The sequence below is a fragment of the Heteronotia binoei genome, chromosome 7, assembly GCF_032191835.1.
Source record: "Heteronotia binoei isolate CCM8104 ecotype False Entrance Well chromosome 7, APGP_CSIRO_Hbin_v1, whole genome shotgun sequence".
In the NCBI taxonomy this organism is placed as follows: Eukaryota; Metazoa; Chordata; class Lepidosauria; order Squamata; family Gekkonidae; genus Heteronotia; species Heteronotia binoei.
In genome coordinates, this window is record NC_083229.1 from 8,355,651 (window position 1) to 8,376,416 (window position 20,766).

At 48.8% G+C, this 20,766-nt stretch overlaps 1 protein-coding gene across 1 annotated transcript in view; it reads left to right on the forward strand.

The window, feature by feature from the left end:
- Window positions 1-1,158: 1,158 nt before the first annotated feature.
- The window catches only part of TSNARE1 (t-SNARE domain containing 1), a 570,576-nt gene continuing 550,968 nt past the window's right edge, over window positions 1,159-20,766 (forward strand). Inside the window, exon 1 of the mRNA XM_060243065.1 lies at window positions 1,159-1,274. Coding sequence (XP_060099048.1) covers window positions 1,190-1,274 — 85 coding nt within the window. The 5' untranslated portion in view covers window positions 1,159-1,189. The remainder of the gene's footprint in view (window positions 1,275-20,766) is intronic.

Consider the following 20,766-nt stretch of genomic DNA (forward strand, 5'->3'; position numbering starts at 1 on the left):
AGATTCTGAAGGTGCACACAGCTTCCAGAAGGTTGGGGACCCCTGGTGAATTTCACTATACATGAAGTTAGTGAGCATAATTAGCAGGCTTCCTGTTATTTTTAACAGGAGAACCAATTTGGTGTAGTGGTTAAGTGTGCAGACTCTTATCTGGGGGAGCCGGGTTTGATTCCCCACTCCTCCACTTGCACCTGCTGGAATGGCCTTGGGTCAGCCATAGCTCTTGTACGAGCTGTCCTTGAAAGGGCAGCTGCTGGGAGAGCCCTCTCAGCCCCACCCACCTCAAAGGGTGTCTGTTGTGGTGGGGGAGAAGATATAGGAGAGTCGGTTTGGTGTAGTGGTTAAGTGTGCGGACTCTTATCTGGGAGAACCGAGTTTGATTCCCCACTCCTCCTCCCCTTGCACCTGCTAGCATGGCCTTGGGTCAGCCATAGCTCTGGCAGAGGTTGTCCTTGAAAGGGCAGCTGCTGTGAGAGCCCTCTCCAGCCCTATCCACCTCACAGGGTGTCTGCTGTGGGGGAGGAAAGGAAAGGAGATTGTGAGCCTCTTTGACTCTTTGAAGTCAAAGCTCTGAGACTCTTTGAAGTGGAGGGCGGTATATAAATCCAATATCTTCTTCTTCTTCTAGGAGATTGTGAGCCACTCTGAGTCTCTGATTCTGAGAGAAGGGCGGGGTACAAATCTGCAGTCTTCTTATTTTTACACAATTTACTCTGCCATCCTAAGAAGGGGGCACCATTACTGGAAAGTAGGCTTGGGAAATATCTGGGGATATTGAGGGCGGAGCTTGAAGGGGATGGGTTTGGGGGAAAGGAGGATACTTCAGCAGGCTATAATGCCATAGAGTCCAACTTCGATAATGGCTAGGTGAATTGATCGCTGTTGCCTGGAAATGGACTCAAATCCCGAGAGGTCTCCAGCCACCACCTGGAGATTGGAAACCCTACCAGAACGCTCCTATCACTTAATAACCTCCCAGCTGTCTTCAGAAAGGGGCAACCCCGCCCCTCCCCCCCCCCCGAACCAGGCTTGGGCTGAAGATTTTAGCTTTTTGCCCAATGTGGGTGGGGCAGGCTGATCTTCAATCCCAGGTTGTTGGGTTTTTTTGTATAGTTCAACCAGCAGCTTTCTCATCTCTGCATTTCGCTCTTGCTTTCAAAGGTCTGCCTCTTGAGCAAACTCAAAGAAGATGTCTTATGGTTCCATCGACGGGAGTGGGTTCGGAAGCCGGAGCACCTTCGGGGGGCCGTCCCGGCAAGGATACCAACCTCTAGGTAACGGCTTGGTCTGTTTTTACCTGATCGCTGACCCCCTTCTTTTTTCAAGGTTGTCCTTGAAAGGGCAGCTGCTGGGAGAGCCCTCTCAGCCCCACCCATCTCGCAGGGTTTCTGTCGTGGGGGGAGGAAGGGAAAGGAGATTGTGAGCCGCTCTGAGTCTCTGATTCAGAGAGAAGGGCGGGGTATAAATCTGCAATTCGTCGTCTTCTTCTTTTACGTGGCATTAATTGAAGGCCGACAAAGTTTAATCGGGGATATAAACACGCACACAAAAAGCTTATACCCAGAATTAAACTTTGCAGGTCTTAAATGTGCTACTGGACTCAAACTTTGGTTTGTTGCTCAGTCCAACACGGCTGCCCATCTGAACATCCTGCAAACCTCTTTTGAAAGTTCTTCTCTCCGTCCAACTGGAAAATCCCTTTGAGATGACAGTCCTCAGTCATTGTAGCTTCAGTTTTGTCATTTTAGCTTCTATTCTCAGGCTTGATTTTGTCTAGAAATCTATTCGCTAAATCGGGATGTCCAACTTATTTGTTATGAAGAAGACTGTGGATTTATCCCCCACGTTTCTCTCTGAATCAGAGTCTCAGAGTGGCTCACAATCTCCTTTATCTTCCTCCATATGACCATATGAAGCTGCCTTATACTGAATCAGACCCTTGGTCCATCAAGGTCAGTATTGTCTTCTCAGACTGGCAGCGGCTCTCCAGGGTCTCAAGCTGAGGTTTTTCACATCTATTTGCCTGGACCCTTTTTTGGAGTTGCCAGGGATTGAACCTGGGACCTTCTGCTTCCCAAGCAGATGCTCTACCGCTGAGCCACCATCCCTCCCCTACAACAGACACCCTGTGAGGTGGGTGAGACTGAGAGAGCTCTTATAGCAGTTGCCCTTTCAAGGACAACCTCTGCCAGAGCTATGGCTGACCCAAGGCCATTCCAGCAGGTGCAAGTGGAGGAGAGGGGAATCAAACCCGGTTCTCCAGATAAGAGTCTGCACACTTAACCACTACACCAAAACTGGCTCCAAACCCCCATCAGGAGGGCCGGATCTGGCATAAATGAGACCATATGTGTCATAAGATGTATTGACATATAGCAGAGAGATAAACTTTATGATGGACGCAGAAAAAAACACTAGTATTTTTTTTAAAAAACTTAAAACATGCTTAAAAGATTAGCACACTTGCAATATTTTATTTATTCATCTCTGGTAACTGACACCTCTTGCTTAGAATTGTATCAAAATCTAGAGACATCGTCTGTGCTGTAGCAATCTTGAGTATGCTGTTCAGGTGTATGTGTGTAAGCTGCAACCTACTTTTGATTGACTGACAGTCATTACAGAAATCTTATGGGTCAATGCTTCGTATCTGAGACCCAGAAGAAAACGTGAAATGGCTCGGCATTGTGAGCTTTTGTACATAACTTATTTCATGTGCTGGTTAGCCAATGGAGAAAATAGAGGCTTTGCTCTGTAGCTTGTTTGAGCAAGCCTGGAAAATGGAGCTGTGGTGCAGATGGAAGCAAGAGAGATAGAAGGAAGCAGATGACAGCCAGTTGCTCACGGGCCTGATAGGAGCCCTTCAAGGGCCTGATCCGGCTCACGGGCCACATGTTTGACACCCCTGAGCTAAATCCATTCGAAGCACCACAGGTGGGGACAGGCGTCCTCAGGATTTTACCCAAAACGAGTCCTCATGTTGTCGCTCAGGCAAAATGTTGTGGGACCCAAAAAGACTGCTGGTAAGTTATGGGTGTTCAATTAATATATTTTAGAATGGGGGTCTCTTGCTTCCATCTGCATCACAGCTTGCTTTGCCAGGCTTGCTCAATCGCACAGGAGCTACAGAGCAAAGCCTCTGTTTTCTCCATTGGCTGAGGTTCCTCCCTTGGGGAGGAAAGGGGGGAGGCAGAGCTTGCTATGCCAGGCCCTCTCAATCGCACAGCAGAGCTACTAAGCCAAGCCTCTCTTCCTTCTGTTGGCTGAGGCTCCTTCCCCTCCTGGTCCTCTGGGGAAGGAAGGACAGAACCAGAGCTTCCTTTGGCCAGTTTCCCTGGATCCCATTAGAGAAATACAAATAAAGCGGCTTTAAGACCGAGTGCTAATGTTTTAAGCATGTTTTATTTTAAAAAAAATATTTGTGTTTGTCTGTGTCCTTTATAAAGTTTGTCTCTCTGCTTCCTAATCTTAAATAGGTACACAAATGACCCGGCCCGACAAGGTCTCATTTATGTCAGATCCAGCCCTCATAACAAATGAGTTTGACACCCCTGTTCTAGAAGATGGAGGATTGGATGAAGTGGGAGGAATTGATAACAAGACTGTGATCACAAGACTGACAGTTGTGATTTGAGAATGATCGGAACGCTGTGAGGGGGGCGGGGTAATTGTCAAGAGTGAGTGTCTTTATTGGGGAGAACTCCTGTCCAGTCACTCCTGAGGACCATTGGGCAGATACAAGAAAAAAAATATATGAGCGATTGTTTAGGCCGCGGCAATAAAATCCGGGGTCTCTCGAACTTGGTGCCGTCCTTCTTGGCACGCAACGGGAGTCCACTCATTGGCCGTCTGCAGCTTCTCTGCTTTCCTGGCACATCATATTGGAATGGCTTATGTACATGCTCGGGAAAGCTCCCAAGCCGTCACTGCCGTTGATGGAAAATGCCAGTCCATTAAGAGACAGGAGCTAATTTGGAAAGCTTTTTTTTTGGCGGGGGGTGGGTGGGACGGGGGCTTGGGAAGCTTTGTTCATAGACTTGTTGAGAGCCAGTTTCCACCTCTCCCTACATCCTCCTCCTCCTCCATCTATTTTCCTTCCTTCCTTCCTTCCTTCCTTCCTTCCTTCCTTCCTTCCTTCCTTCCTTCCTTCCTTCCTTCCTTCCTTCCTTCCTTCCTTCCTTCCTTCCTTCCTTCCTTCCTTCCTTCCTTCCTTCCTTCCTCCCTCCCTCCCTCCCTCCCTCCCTCCCTCCCTCCCTCCCTCCCTTCCTTCCTTCCTTCCTTCCTTCCTTCCTTCCTTCCTTCCTTCCTTCCTTCCCTGAAGACACATTTCTCTCTTTAAATAATTTCTCTAAACCAGCCAGTTTGGAGAAAATTAAAGTTGCTTTCATTCCACCTCTCCCTCTAACCTCCCTATCCATCTTCCTTCCTTCCTTCCTTCCTTCCTTCCTTCCTTCCTTCCTTCCTTCCTTCCTTCCTTCCTTCCTTCCTTCCTTCCTTCCTTCCTTCCTTCCTTCCTTCCTTCCTTCCTTCCTTCCTTCCTTCCTTCCTTCCTTCCTCACGGCTGTCGAATATCTGATGTTCATATCTTGTGGCTCTCAAATCGTCTGACATTTACTTAGAGAAGCAGTTTGGTGTAGTGGTTAAGTGCGCAGACTCTTATCTGGGAGAACCGGGTTTGATTCCCCATTCCTCCTCTTGCAGTTGCTAGAATGGCCTTGGGTCAGCCATAGCTCTCGTAGAAGTTGTCCTTGAAAGGGCAGCTGCTGCAAGAGCTCTCTCAGCCTCACCCACCTCACGGGTGTCTGTTGTGGGGAGGGGGGGAAGGTAAAGGAGATTGCAATCGCTCTGAGATTCAGAGCATAGGGCGGGATATAAATCCAATATCATCTTCTTCTAGATGTAATTAATAATGGGGGGGGCGGCTTAAGTGACGCAGGAATCGCTTGCGGCCCATGCGGGCTGAGAGGCTCTTTATTCTGGCATCCTTTGTAGTTGGATAGAGAGGCGAAATATACGAACCGTCCGTGACACCTAAGGGCAAGGTCACCTTCATGCTTAAACAGACTTCTACGTAGTTCTTAGATATTGTTCTGAATGGTATTGTATTGTTCCCCTTCTTTTATGCTGATATCGCGGATATTTTAAAGGCAGTATATAGGAATCTATCATGATGAAAACCTGCTATATAAAGCCGCACATGATGGATTGTAATGTAACTTTGATAGATCTCCTACATTTGTCTCTCACATTTCTTTCGAGGAGCTTAGACGGATGTATCGGTTTCTCACTTCCCCTCATTTTATTTTCACGATGCATTTTATTTTCACAACGGCCTTGCGCGGTAAGGGGAGGCTTGCAAAGTAGAGGCGCCTGAGAGAGACTCAGCAACTGGTCCCAGGTCATCTCTCAAGGTCGATGACAGAGCTGGGATTCGAACTCAGACCATCCGTATTTTGACCTCCGCTCTAACCTCTATAAAAGAGCCCCATGGCGCAGAGTGTTAAAGCTGCAGTATTGCAGTCCTAAGCTCTGCTCACGGCCTGAGTTCGATCCCCGGCGGAAGCTGGGTTTTCAGGTAGCCGGCTCGAGGTTGACTCAGCCTTCCATCCTTCCAAGGTCGGTAAAATGAGTACCCAGCTTGCTGGGGGGGAAGCATAGATGACTGGGGAAGGCAATGGCAAACCACCTCGTCAAAAGTCTGCCAAGAAAACGTTGTGAAAGAGTCAGAAACGACTGCTGCTTGCACAGGGGACCTTTCCTTTCTTTTCCTTAACCTCTATGCAACATATCTTATCCATTCTCTCCAACGGAGGCATTCTGTATGTCCAGATGACTGCGCCAAAGACAGGAGCTGTACTCCTTTCCCACCTTCTCTACTCTTGGTGTTTTATGTGGGACTGCTGTTTCAAGGACAGCTCTGCAAGAGCTCTGGCTGACCCGAGGCCATTCCAGCAGCCGCAAGCGGAGTAGTGGGGAATCAAACCCCGTTCTCCCAGATAGGAGTCCGCGTTCTTAACCACTGCACCAAACTGGCTGTAATCAGAATGGGGGCAGGAGTGTCCCTGCTGCTACCAGCAAATGGTCAACCCAGCATGGCTTCTTACATGTTTGTCTGTTACCTTCCCGTACCTCTTTCCAAGACTGGCCTTTATGCATATTTCTATGGAATGCAGCAGCTGCGCACCCCCTATAGGGTTTTTTTCATGAATGTAGCTGCCATAATGTTAGATCCTCTGAAACGTATGACTCGCGATCTCCCAGTCTCTGTGGTCATTGGAATTCAGTGCCACAGGAGGTGGCGGCGGCTACAAGCATAGCCAGCTTTAAGAGGGGATTGGATAAAAACATGGAGCAGAGGTACATCAGTGGCTATTAGCCACAGTATATATATATATATATATATGTGTGTGTGTGTGTGTGTGTGTGTGTGTATGTATGTATGTATATGCATGTGTGTGTATATATACACACAAACACATATATTGGCCACTGTGTGACACAGAGTGTTGGACTGGATGGGCCATTGGCCTGATCCAACATGGCTTCTCTTACGTTCTTGTGTGTGACACAGAGTGTTGGACTGGATGGGCCATTGGCCTGATCCAGCATGGCTTCTCTTATGTTCTTATGTGTGACACAGAGTGTTGGACTGGATGGGCCATTGGCCTGAGCCAACATGGCTTCTCTTATGTTCTTATGTGACACAGAGTGTTGGACTTGATGGGCCATTGGTCTGATCCAACATGGCTTCTCTTATGTTCTTATGTGTGACACAGAGTGTTGGACTGGATGGGCCATTGGCCTGATCCAACATGTCTTCTCTTATGTTCTCATGTGTGACACAGTGTTGGACTGGATGGGCCATTGGCCTGATCCAGCATGGCTTCTCTTATGTTTTTATGTGTGGCACAGAGTGTTGGACTGGATAGGCCATTGGCCTGATCCAACATGGCTTCTCTTATGTTCTTATGTGTGACACAGAGTGTTGGACTGGATGGGCCATTGGCCTGATCCAACATGGCTTCTCTTATGTTCTTATGTGTGACACAGAGTGTTGGACTGGATGGGCCAGTGGCCTGATCCAGCATGGCTTCTCTTACGTTCTTATGTGGGACGCAGAGTGTTGGACTGGATGGGCCATTGGCCTGATCCAGCATGGCTTCTCTTAGGTTCTTATGTGTGACACAGAGTGTTGGACTGGATGGGCCATTGGCCTGATCCAACATGGCTTCTCTTATGTTCTTATGGATGGGCTGGATGGGCCGTTGGCCTGATCCAACATTTATTTATTTATTTATTTTATGACTTCTATCCCGCCCTTCCCAACAAGTGGCTCAGGGCGGCTTACAACACAGGAATCTGACATAAATAGGCGTTAAACATAGAGCATTAAATTTAAACTTTAAACCATTTAAAACATTGAACCATTTAAAACATTTAAAACATTGGGGGCAGCAGACATCCAGTATAACTACGCTCAGTTTCTTGTACCAGCTAGTCATAGGCCAGCCGGAAGAGGGTTGTCTTACAGGCCCTGCGGAACTGGGCGAGGTCCCGCAGGGCCCTCACTTCTTCCGGCAGCTGGTTCCACCAGAAGGGGGCCATAATAGAAAAGGCCCGGTCCCTTGTCGATTTTAAGCGGGCTTCCTTTGGCCCGGGGATATCTAGGAGATTTTGTGTTCCCGATCTCAGTACTCTCTGGGGAACATGCGGGGAGAGACGGTCCTTCAGGTAGGCAGGTCCTAGGCCATATAGGGCTTTAAAGGTAATAACCAGCACCTTGTACCGGACTCGGTAAGCTATCGGCAGCCAGTGCAGGTCCCGGAGCTTCGGCCGGATGTGCTCCCTTCTTGGGAGCCCTAACAACAGCCGGGCCGCGGCATTCTGCACTAGCTGCAGCTTTCGGGTTCGGCACAAAGGCAGCCCCATGTAGAGAGCATTGCAGTAGTCCAACATGGCTTCTCTTATGTTCTTATTGCTTTACTTTACTTTACTTTGATTTATATCCTGCCCTCCCCGCTGAAGCAGGCTCAGGGCGGCTCACAATATAAAATCACAATGGACAATTTAAATCAATAAATATTAAAAATTATTCATTCGACAGTTAAAACAGAATATTAATTTAGCGCTATTTCCGTGGCGACGGCATTTCTTCAAATTCCCTGAGATACAGGCGATATGTCAGTTAAACGCCAGCCGGAAGAGAACAGTCTTGCCGGCCCTGTGGAGCTGCGCGAGGTTCCGCAGGGCCCTCACTTCCTCTTGCAGTTGATTCCACCAGCAGGGGGCTGCGATCAAGAAGGCCCTGTCTCTGGTGGTCTTTGATTTTGCCTCCTTCAGCCCCAGGGATTACGAGTAGATTTTGTGATCCCGATCTAAGTACCCTCTGGGGAACATGTTGGGAGCGACGGTCCCTAAGGTAGGCAGGTCCTCAGCCATATAGGGCTTTAAAGGTAATAATCAGCACCTTGTAACGTATCCGGTATACTACTGGCAGCCGGTGCAGTTCCCGCAGTCCTGGCTGTATGCCATAAATATTGGGAGAAAATTCCCAAAGCATCACCACCATTCCTCTATTCGTTTCTTCCATTCCTCAAATTATCAAGGTTGGGGGAATGAAAGAAGAGGCAGGAGTTTCCTTGCTGCTGCTTGCTGCATGTCAGTCTTTCGAGACCTGGCCTTTTATGTGTGTTTGCTTGAAAGGCATCCTTTTCTCCACCTCCAATAGTTTCCATGGACGTAGCTTCCAGTAATGTTAAATCCTCTTTAACGTATGACTCACAATCTGTTCTCATCAGCATAATTGTTGTTCCTACGTGTTCCTGGGCTCTGCTTGTCTGATGCAAAGGAGGAGGAGAAGTTTGTAAGCTCTGAGAAGGGTTGTCACTTCAAGGCAAGAGCCCCCACCCCTCCCTAAAACCTCCCCCCCCCCCCCCGGGGATACAGTGAGTGATCAGGCCAGTGATACAGACGCTGATGGGTTGCATCACATGCCGCCAAAAACGCCAAGAGGAGGGCACCCTCCCTCAGCGGCATCCCGGCTGCCAATTATGACATTGATTTAATTATCTTGGCCGGGATCCAAAACCGCTCTCAGTTGAGACATTCCCTCAGGAGACAGCCCGTTCTTCTGCTTCGTCGTACATTAGTTGTTAGTTCTGGCTCATGTAGGATGACAGGGTACCAAAACTCTCTGCCGTCTTCCTCACGAGCCGAGAAGGGACGACTTGTGGGATATCGGGAGCCTGTGTGATTAGTAGCGGTTAAGAGAGTCAGACTCGTTATCCAGGAGACCTGCGTTTGAACCCGCACTCGTTTCACGGAAGTTCTCTGGATGACCTTGGGCCAGTCACATGCTCTCAGCCTAACCTGCATCAAAGGGTTGTTGTGTGGATAAACATGAGAAGAGGAGAAAGGTATGGGCTGTTTTGAGTCTCAGAAATATCTTCTGAGAGTCAGCTGATGGGGCGCTGGGGGCTTAAAGAGCCACACGATAGGCGTGAAAGAACCACATGTGGCTCCTGAGCCACAGTTTGGCCACCTGCGTTCTGGATTGACCTAATTTCTAGGGCTGCTAATTTCTGGTTGGCACCTGGAGATCTTCCACTATTCCCGAGGAGCAAATGGCTTCTTTGGAATGTGAATACTACGGCATTAAACCCTGCTGAGGTCCCTCCCCTCTCCAGACTCCGCCCTCCATAGGCTCCACCCCCAAGCCTCCAGATATTCCTCAACTCAGAACTGGCAACCCTACTCATGGTGGTGATTTCCTGATTTAGATTGGTCTTAGGATCTGTGGGCTTTGTACTTGAAGACTCCGATGCCGCCTGTTCCTGGGACAGCAATATCATGTGACTTTCTGCCACGTGTTTCCTTCTCAGTAGGTTCCACACTATCTCCTGGAGTCGAAAGTGCTTTAACAAGAGCAGGTGGCAATCCTGGGCTTGTGTGAGTTTAGGGCTCACAGTGTTGGATGATTCCAGGGAATCTTTTCAGATGTTATAACAAGAGAGGGATAAGAACATAAGAGAAGTCACGTTGGATCAGTCGGGTTAGAATGGATCGAAGGAAGTTGTTCTTCACCCAAAGGGTGATTCACACATGGAATTCGCTGCCACAGAAGGTGGTGGCAGCTAGAAGAAGAAGAAGATATTGAATTTATATCCCGCCCTCCACTCCGAAGAGTCTCAGAGCGGCTCACAATCTCCTTTACCTTCCTCCCCCACAACAGACACCCTGTGAGGTGGGTGGAGCTGGAGAGGGCTCTCACAGCAGCTGCCCTTTCAAGGACAACCTCTGCCAGAGCTATGGCTGACCCAAGGCCATTCCAGCAGGTGCAAGTGGAGGAGTGGGGAATCAAACCCGGTTCTCCCAGATAAGAGTCCGCACACTTAACCACTACACCAAACTGGCTACAAGCATAGACAGCTTCAAGAGGGGATTGGATAAGCATATGAAGCAGAGGTCCAGCAGTGGCTACTAACCACAGCATATTATTGGAACTCTCTGTCTGAGGCAGTGATGCTCTGGATTCTTGGTGCTTGGGAGGGCTTCTAGTGTCCTGGCCCCACTGATGGACCTCTTGATGGTGCCTGGTTTTTTGGCTACTGTGTGACACAGAGTGTTGGACTGGATGGCCTGATCCAACATGGCTTCTCTTATGTCTGGGGCAAGTGATGCTCTGTATTCTTGGTGCTTTGGGGGGAACAGTGGGAGGGCTTCCAGCCCCACTGGTGGACCTCTTGATGGCACATGGGTATTTTTTGCCACTGTGTGACACAGAGTGTTGTACGGGATGGGCCATCGGCCTGATCCAACATGGCTTCTCTTATGTTCTTATGTGACACAGAGTGTTGGACTGGATGGGCCATTGGCCTGATCCAACATGGCTTCTCTTATGTTCTTAGGCCAATAGTCCATCTAGTCCAACACTCCCCAGGGGAAGAATCAGATGTTCTTAAACGTTCTTAAGCAGTTAACTTCTTTACGGAAGGTCAGAACATGGTCAGCAGATCCTGCCTCCTGCGTGCATGAATGCTGAAGCCAACAAGCTTTGTGCCCTAGCCTCACACTGGTTTTCTGACTTGTTAGAAAGGTGGGGTACATATTTTGTTTAAAAAGTCAATCTAATTGGGCCAGGTAAATTTGGCTCCACCTTTCCCCTTACCCGAAGCTTCTTTGGTTGCCGTCAGTTATCTTCACACCTGTTGGATGAGGGCAGAGTAGTGAATTTTCAGGCCAGGATCCATAGCTGACAAGAGAGCTGGGCTTTTTGCCCTGCATGTTGTTTTGCCTGGCTACCACCAGGTAAACTGGATTTTAACAGTGGAATTAGCTACTGAGGGAGGTGGCGAGCTCTCCCTCCCTGGCAGCCTTTAATCAGCGGCTGCAAAAACACTTGTCCGGGATACTGTAGGCTGATCCTGCATTGAGCAGAGGGCTGGACGCAGTGCCCATATAGCCCTTTCCAACTCTGATTGTATATTTCTGTGAGTCAAGATTCCCAAAAGGAAGTCAGTATCAGGGAATACTTCTCACTCACCTACTGGCAGGACCAGCCGTCTGTCCTGTGCTTTGGTTTCTCTGCCTTTACACCTGGCCTGCCTGATCCATGCAGTTCCACAAACCATGGTTTAGAAGGAGGAGGTGGAGGTGGTGGTGCTGCTGCTGCTGCTGCTGATATTGAATTTATATCCCGCTCTCCACTCTGAATCTCAGAGCGGTCACAATTTCCTCAAGCTCCCCCACCACAACAGATCCTGTGAGGTAGGTGGGGCTGAGAGAGCTTTTTTTACAGCAGCTGCCCTTTCAAGGACAACTCCTACAAAAGCTATGGCTGACCCAAGGCCAAGGACAACTCCTACAAAAGCTATGACTGACCCAAGGCCATTCCAGCAACTGCAAGTGGTTCTCCCAGATAAGAGTCCACACACTTAACCGCTGCACCAGACTGGCTCTCTAACTTGGGTGGCCCTGGCTAGCCCGATCCCCTCAGATGTCAGCAGCTAAGCAGAATCAACCCTGGTTAGGGACACCCTAACCCTGGGACACCCGCCAAGGAAGTCCAGGCATTGCTGTGCAAAGGCAAGCAATGGCAAACCACCTCTGAACTGAGGTGGGATTTACTTTTGTACACCTCAGTACTTTTATACCCTCAGTCACCCAAACAGTTTTCTCAGAAGCTAAGCAGAGTCAGCCCTAGGTAGTACTTGGCTGAGAGACCAACAAGGAAGTCCAGGGTTGCTACATGGAAGCAGTCAAGGGCCACCACCTCTGAATGTCTCTTTCCTTGACCTATCTAGCCTAAACTCCACAGGTCTTGGAGCTAAACAGAGTCAGCCCTAGGTAGTACTTGGCTGAGAGACCGACAAGGAAGTCCAGGGTTGCTACATGGAAGCAGTCAATGGCCACCACCTCTGAATGTCTCTTCCCTTGACCTATCTAGCCTAAACTCCACAGTTCTTGGAGCTAAACAGAGTCAGCCCTAGGTAGTACTTGGCTGAGAGACCAACAAGGAAGTCCAGGGTTGCGACATGGAAGCAGTCAAGGGCCACCACCTCTGAATGTCTCTTTCCTTGACCTATCTAGCCTAAACTCCACAGGTCTTGGAGCTAAACAGAGTCAGCCCTAGGTAGTACTTGGCTGAGAGACCGACAAGGAAGTCCAGGGTTGCTACATGGAAGCAGTCAATGGCCACCACCTCTGAATGTCTCTTCCCTTGACCTATCTAGCCTAAACTCCACAGGTCTTGGAGCTAAACAGAGTCAGCCCTAGGTAGTACTTGGCTGAGAGACCAACAAGGAAGTCCAGGGTTGCGACATGGAAGCAGTCAAGGGCCACCACCTCTGAATGTCTCTTTCCTTGACCTATCTAGCCTAAACTCCACAGGTCTTGGAGCTAAACAGAGTCAGCCCTAGGTAGTACTTGGCTGAGAGACCGACAAGGAAGTCCAGGGTTGCTACATGGAAGCAGTCAATGGCCACCACTTCTGAAGCTGTGCTAAGTGGTGTTAATTAGCTGAAGTTGTACCAACTGCTGAACTATGGCCTCAGGCTGTACCATTGTTGGAGTTATGGTCTTTTAATCTGTATGCCAACAAAGTCTGTATAGTCAAAGTGATGGTATTCCCAGTAGTAATGTATGTCTGTGAGAGCTGGACCATAAGGAAGGCCGAGTGCAGAAGAATAGATGCTTTTGAGATGTGGTGCTGCAGAAGATCCTTGAGAGTCCCTTGGACTGCAAGAAGATCCAGTCAGTCAGTCCTAAGGGAAATCAACCCAGACTGTTCCCTGGAAGGTCAGATGCTGAAGCTGAAGCTCAAATACTTTGACCACCCAATGAGAAGGGAGCACTCCCTGGAGAAGACCCTGATGCTGGGGAAGACAGAAGGTAAAAGAAGAAAAGGACGGCAAAAGATGAGATGGCTGGACAGCATCACTGATGTAACAAACACGAATTTGAACAGACTTCGAAGGATGGTGGAAGACAGGAGGGCCCGGCGTGACTTTGTCCAGGGGGTTGCAAAGAGTCGGACTCGACTGTGCGACTGAACATGAACAACAACAACCATCGGTATGTATTATGAGATATCTTAAATTCGTTGTGTTTAATATGGTATGTTTTATTTATTGTTATTGTATGTTTTAATGTAAACTGCCCCGAGCCTGCTTTGTGGGATAGGCTGGGTATAAATTGTAAATAAAAGCAAATTAAAAAATTAAAAAAAAAAAAAAGCTTCTCTGTCCTTGGCCTGGATAGCTCCGTCGAGCCAGACCTCAGAAGCTTAGTATCAGCCCTGGATAGTACTTGTATGAGAGACCAGCAAGGCAGGCTAGTGTCACATTACAAAGAGAGGCAATGGCAAACTACCTCTTAAACGTCTCTTGCCTTAAGGCTCGCCATAAGTCAGCTGTGACTTAGTTTAGGGCTACCGGTTCCTGGAGATTTTTGGAAATTCGTGGAGATTTTGGGATAAAGTCTAGTAAGGATGGGGTTTGGGGAGGGGAGGGACAGTGGGGAATAATTATAGTTATTATCATTTGGTTATTTATGGTCCAGTTTGTCTCTGAGACACAAGTCAGCTTACTAGGGCTGTGAACATAAGAACATAAGAGAAGCCATGTTGGATCAGGCCAATGACCCCTCCAGTCCAACACCCTGAGTCACATAAGAACATAAGAGAAGCCATGTTGGATCAGGCCAATGGCCCATCCAGTCTAACATTCTGTGTCACATAAGAACATAAGAGAAGCCCTGTTGGATCAGGCCAATGGCCCCTCCAGTCCAACACTCTGTGTCGCATAAGAACATAAGAGAAGCCCTGTTGGATCAGGCCAATGGCCCCTCCAGTCCAACACTCTGTGTCACATAAGAACATAAGAGAAGCCCTGTTGGATCAGGCCAATGGCCCATCCAGTCCAACACTCTGAGTCACATAAGAACAGAAGAGAAGCCCTGTTGGATCAGGCCAGTGGCCCACCCAGTCCAACACTCTGTGTCACATAAGAGAAGCCCTGCTGGATCAGGCCAATGGCCCCTCCAGTCCAACACTCTGTGTCACATAAGAACATAAGAGAAGCCCTGTTGGATTAGGCCAGTGGCCCCTCCAGTCCAACACTCTGAGTCACATAAGAACATAAGAGAAGCCGTGTTGGATCAGGCCAGTGGCCCCTCCAGTCCAACACTCTGTGTCACATAAGAGAAGCCCTGTTGGATCAGGCCAGTGGCCCCTCCAGTCCAACACTCTGTCACATAAGAACATAAGAGAAGCCCTGTTGGATCAGGCCAGTGGCCCATCCAGTCCAACACTCTGGGTCACATAAGAACATAAGAGAAGCCCTGTTGGATCAGGCCAGTGGCCCATCCAGTCCAACACTCTGTGTCACACAGTGGCCAAAAAATTTATACACACACACACACACACTGTAGCTAATAGCCACTGATGGACCTCTGCTCCATATTTTTATCTAACCCCCTCGTGAAGCTGGCTCTGCTTGTAGCCGCCACCACCTCCTGTGGCAGTGAATTCCACATGTTAATCACCCTTTGGGTGAAGAAGTACTGCATTCAGTAGAATCCAAACATAATACCAACAATACCATATCATTATTTTCCTGGTATTTATTCAGTCGAATGCAAATTAGACAATCTGATTTAGCTGCCAATATAGCTGGCCCAAATAAAAGCCAATATTTTTCGGCTTTTATTCAGGCCAGATGCATCGCTGAGTTGTGCTGTGGCATTTTTTTTTTAATGACTTCCCTTCACTCCCCAAGTCACGCAGTGGCGGCAAGCCTTCATGAGTGAAGGGAAGGCATTTTGAAATGCTTTCTCAGTTCGCTTGTGGAGGTGAACCCACAATAGCAGCACAGCTTGGGGAGTAAAGAGAAGAGAAATGCCAAATACGTTTGGGTTTCCCTGATTATTTACTCAAATCCTAATAGCATACCAATATTGGGATTCAGAATTATTGGGAAATATCAGTATTTTTCAGATCCAGTACACACCCCGGCAGATTACACAGGGTATAATAAGTATAAGCAACAGGATGGGACATTAAAAAAAAAAAAAACAATTGCGTTTGGACTATAGAAATCTGAAAAACAAACAGAAATCTCCACTGGATGCTGAAATGAAGCAATAGCTTTTAAGCATGACATGTTTCAGTGATAGGTAGCAGTTAGGGTTGCCATCCTCCAGATGAAGATATTGAAAAGAAGATATTGGATTTATATCCTGCCCTCCACTCCGAAGAGTCTCAGAGCGGCTCACAATCTCCTTTCCCTTCCTCCCCCACAACAGACACCCTGTGAGGTTGATGAAGATATTGGATTTCCACTCCGAAGAGTCTCAGAGCGGCTCACAATCTCCTTGACCTTCCCCCCCCCCCCACAACAGACACCCTGTGAGGTAGATGAAGATATTGGATTTATATCCTGTCCTCCACTCCGAAGAGTCTCAGAGTGGCTCACAATCTCCTTTCCCTTCCTCCCCCACAACAGACACCCTGTGAGGTGGGTGGGGCTGAGAGAGCTCTCCCAGAAGCTGCCCTTTCAAGGACAGAGACTCAGAGTGGCCTACAATCTCCTATATCTTCTCCGCCCCACAACAGACACCCTGTGAGGTAGAAGAAGATATTGGATTGATATCCCGCCCTCCACTCCGAAGAGTCTCAGAGCAGCTCACAATCTCCTTTACCTTCCTCCCCCACCCCACAACAGACACCCTGTGAGGTAGATGAAGATATTGGATTTATATCCCGCCCTTCACTCTGAAGAGTCTCAGAGCGGCTCACAATCTCCTTTACCTTCCTCCCCCACAACAGACACCCTGTGAGGTAGATGAAGATATTGGATTTATATCCCGCCCTCCACTCCGAAGAGTTTCAGAGCGGCTCACAATCTCCTTTCCCTTCCTCCCCCTCCCACAAGAGACATCCTGTGAGGTGGGTGGGGCTGGAGAGGGCTCTCACAGCAGCTGCCCTTTCAAGGACAACCTCTGCCAGAGCTATGGCTGACCCAAGGCCATGCCAGCAGGTGCGAGTGGAGGAGTGGGGAATCAAACCCGGTTCTCCCAGATAAGAGTCCGCACACTTAACCACTACACCAAACTGGCTCTCCAGATGCCACCTGGAGATCTCCTACCATTGCAGTTGAACATAAGACTATAAGGGAGGCCATGTTGAATCAAACTAATGGCTCATCCAGTCGAACACTGTTTTGCATAGTGGCCGAAACCCAGGTGCCGTCAGGAGGTCCATCAGTGGGGCTAGAACTCCAGAAGCCCTCCCGCTGTTGCTCCCCCAGCACCAGGAATACAGAGCTTTGCTGCCTCAGAAAGAGGGCTCCCTCTATTTCATATCAATATCGGGATTCAGAATTATTGGGAAATACCAGTATTTTTCAGGCCCAGTGCACACCCTGACAAATTACATGGTGTATGATAAGTATGAGAGCCAGTCTGGTGTAGTGGTTAAGTGCGCAGACTCTTATCTGGGAGAACCGGGTTTGATTCCTCACTCCTCCACTTGCAGCTGCTGGCATGGCCTTGGGTCAGCCAGAGCTCTCGTAGGAGTTGTCCTTGAAAGGGCAGCTGCTGTGAAAGCCCTCTCCACTTCACAAGGTGTCTGTTGCGGGGGGGGGGGGGAGGTAAAGGAGATTGTGACCGCTCTGAGACTCTGAGATTCACAGTGTAGGGTGGGATAGAAATCCAATATCTCCTCTTCCTCCTCCTTCTTCTCCTCCTCTTCCTTTTTCTCCTTCTCCTCTTCCTCCTCCTTCTCCTCCTCCTCCTTCTCCTTCTCCTCCTTCTTCTCCTCCTCCCCAAACAGGGTGTCTGTTGTGGGGGAGGAAGATAAAGGAAATTGCAAGCAACTCTGAGACTCTGAGATTTGGAGTGGAGGGTGGGATATAAATCCACCACCACCACCACCACCACCACCTCCTCCTCCTCCTTCTTCTCTAATGCAACATTCCGATTCTTATTGTGCAGTCTGATTACTGCTCCTCTGCACACAGGGCACAAAGAAGGCCTTCCCATGCAGTAGAGGAGGCCCTTTTCGTTGCAGCCAGACTCCCGTCCGTCAAAACCCTCTGTTTCTCTGGCACTGGTGCCCCTGGCAAAGGGCCACGCGACTAGTGGATGGGCTTCAAGCCATGCCAACAGATGGGGCCGAGAGCAGGCGGCCAATATTCCGCGGAGCATCTTGTCCTCTTGGCAGCAGAGAGGACGGTTCCCTGTTTACCAAAACGGGAGGTGGACCACCTGGGAGCTGATACATGCAGCCTGGGTGGGGCGGGACAGATGAGCCTCTGCCAATCCAGTCTCCAGTTGTCAATCGTGCCCTGAATAGAGACCACCATCTGCTCGCTTTTTAAGCAAGAGTGTGTTGTGTGAACAGAAGAATCCATTTCATGCTGGAGATGAAAAACTGCACATGGACTCTCTCTCTCTCTCTGTGTGTATTCTCTTGCCTTTCTCTACATTTCCTGGCTTCATTCTGCTACACTTGGTTCTAGAGGAGAGTCCAGATATTCCTGTAGAACAGTGGTGGCCAAACTTGCTTCACGTAAGAGCCGCATCGGATAAACGTTAGATGTCTGAGAGCCACAAGACATGAACATTAGATGTTTGAGAGCCACAAGACAGGGAGGAAGGGGAGAGGTAGAAAGAAAGCGACTTTAATTTTAAATGCATTCTCCAACTTGCCTTCGCAAAGCAATTTAAAGAGAGAAATGCCTTCTTCAAGCTAGCTGATGGGATGGCTGGGAGGGCTTCAAGAGCCGCACGATATGTGTGAAAAAGCCACACATGGCTCCTGAGCGACAGTTTGGCCACCCCTGCTGTAGGATGCTCAGGATGGATTAACGCAGGGGTGTCAAACTTATTTGTTATGTGGACCGGATCTGACATAAATGAGACCTTGTCGGGCCGGGTCATGTCGGCCCAGGTCATGTGTGTACCTGTTTAAGATTAGGTAGCAGAGATAAAAATCTTTTAAAAGACATGGACAAACACAATTAAAGATTTTAAAAAGGAAAACCTTAAAACATGCTTAAAAGATTAGCATTTCCTGGCCTTAAAGGTGTTTTCTTTGTATTTCTCCTGTGCGATCCATGGAACTGGGCAAAGGAAGCTCTGGAGAGCCAGTTTGGTGAAGTGGTTAAGTGTGCGGACTCTTATCTGGGAGAACCGGGTTTGATTCCCCACTCCTCCACTTGCACTTGCTGGCATGGCCTTGGGTCAGCCATAGCTCTGGCAGAGGTTGTCCTTGAAAGGGCAGCTGCTGTGAAAGCCCTCTCAGCCCCACCTACCTCACAGGGTGTCTGTTGTGGGGAGGAAGGTAAAGGAGATTGTGAGCCGCTCTGAGACTCTTTGGAGTGGAGGGCGGGATATAAATCCAATATCTTCATCTACCTCACAGGGTGTCTGTTGTGGGGGGCGGAAGGTAAAGGAGATTGTGAGCCGCTCTGAGACTCTTCGGAGTGGAGGGCGGGATATAAATCCAATATCTTCATCTACCTCACAGGGTGTCTGTTGTGGGGGGCGGAAGGTAAAGGAGATTGTGAGCCGCTCTGAGACTCTTCGGAGTGGAGGGCGGGATATAAATCCAATATCCATCTACCTCACAGGGTGTCTGTTGTGGGGGAGGGGAAGGTAAAGGAGATTGTGAGCTGCTCTGAGACTCTTCGGAGTGGAGGGCGGAATATAAATCTAATATGTTCTCCTTCTTCAGGAGGGGCAGGAACCTCAGCCAATAGAAGGAAGAAAGACTTGACTCAGTAGCTCTGTTGTGCAATTGAGAGAGCCTAGCAAAGCAAGCCTTCCTCAGCCAATGAAGAAACAGCTCTGTAGCTCCTGTGCAAATGAGCAAGCCTGGATGTCTATTTTTTATCATACTACCTAGGTTTTTTAAAAAGCTGTCCCCCCAAGGAGCAAACGTCTTTTAATTTCATGGCTACAAAGTACAGTAGCCTGAGTTAAGTCATTTTTTCTTCCAGAACCCACTCATGCATCTTTTTTCGGTGGTGCGTAGTATTTTTAAAACTTTCACATGAAGCTGCCTTACACCAAATCAGACCTTTGAACTAACTAGGAAGGAAAGGAAAGGTTCCCTGTGCAAGCACCAGTCGTTTCCGACTCTGGGGTGACGTTGCTTTCACAAGGTTTTCATGGCAGACTTTTGACGGGGTGGTTTGCCATTGCCTTCCCCAGTCATCTACAGTTTCCCCCCAGCAAGCTGGGGACTCATTTTACCAACCTCGGAAGAATGGAAGGCTGTGTCAACCTTGGGCTGGCTACCTGAATCCAGCTTCCGCCGGAATAGAACTCAGGTCGTGAGCAGAGAGTTCAGACCATAGTACTGCAGTACCGTTGCTTTACCACTCTGTGCCACGGGGCAACTTTGGACTAACTAGGTCAGCGTTTAAGAGTAACAGCAGGTATTCAGGGTCTCAGCATAAGTCTTTCCCATCACCTCCTGCCTGGTCCTTTTAACTGGAGATGCCGGGGATCGAACCTGGGACCTTCTGCAAGACAAGCCTAAACATATGCTTAACATATGGATAATCATCTGGAGCAGAGGTCTATCAGTGGCTATTAGCCACAGCGCATTGTTGGAACTCTCTGTCTGGGGCAAGTGATGCTCTGTATTCTTGGTTTGGGAGGGCGGGAACTGTGTGAGGACTTCTAGTGTCCTTGCCCAACTGATGGAGCTCTTGATGGCACCTGGGTTTTGGCCACTGCGTGACACAGAGTGTTGGACTGGATGGGCCATTGGCCTGATCCAACATGGCTTCTCTTATGTGTGACACAGAGTGTTGGACTGGATGGGCCATTGGCCTGATCCAACATGGCTTCTTTTAGGTTCTTATGTGTGACCCAGAGTGTTGGACTGGAGGGGCCATTGGCCTGATCCAACATGGCTTCTCTTATGTTCTTATGTGTGACACAGAGTGTTGGACTGGATGGGCCATTGGCCTGATCCAACATGGCTTCTCTTATGTTCTTATGTGTGACACAGAGTGTTGGACTGGATGGGCCATTGGCCTGATCCAACATGGCTTCTCCAATGTTCTTATGTGTGATGCAGAGTGTTGGACTGGATGGGCCATTGGCCTGATCCAACATGGCTTCTCTTATGTTCTTATGTGTGACACAGAGTGTTGGACTGGATGGGCCATTGGCCTGATCCAACATGGCTTGTCTTATGTTCTTATGTGTGACACAGAGTGTTGGACTGGAGGGGCCATTGGCCTGATCCAACAT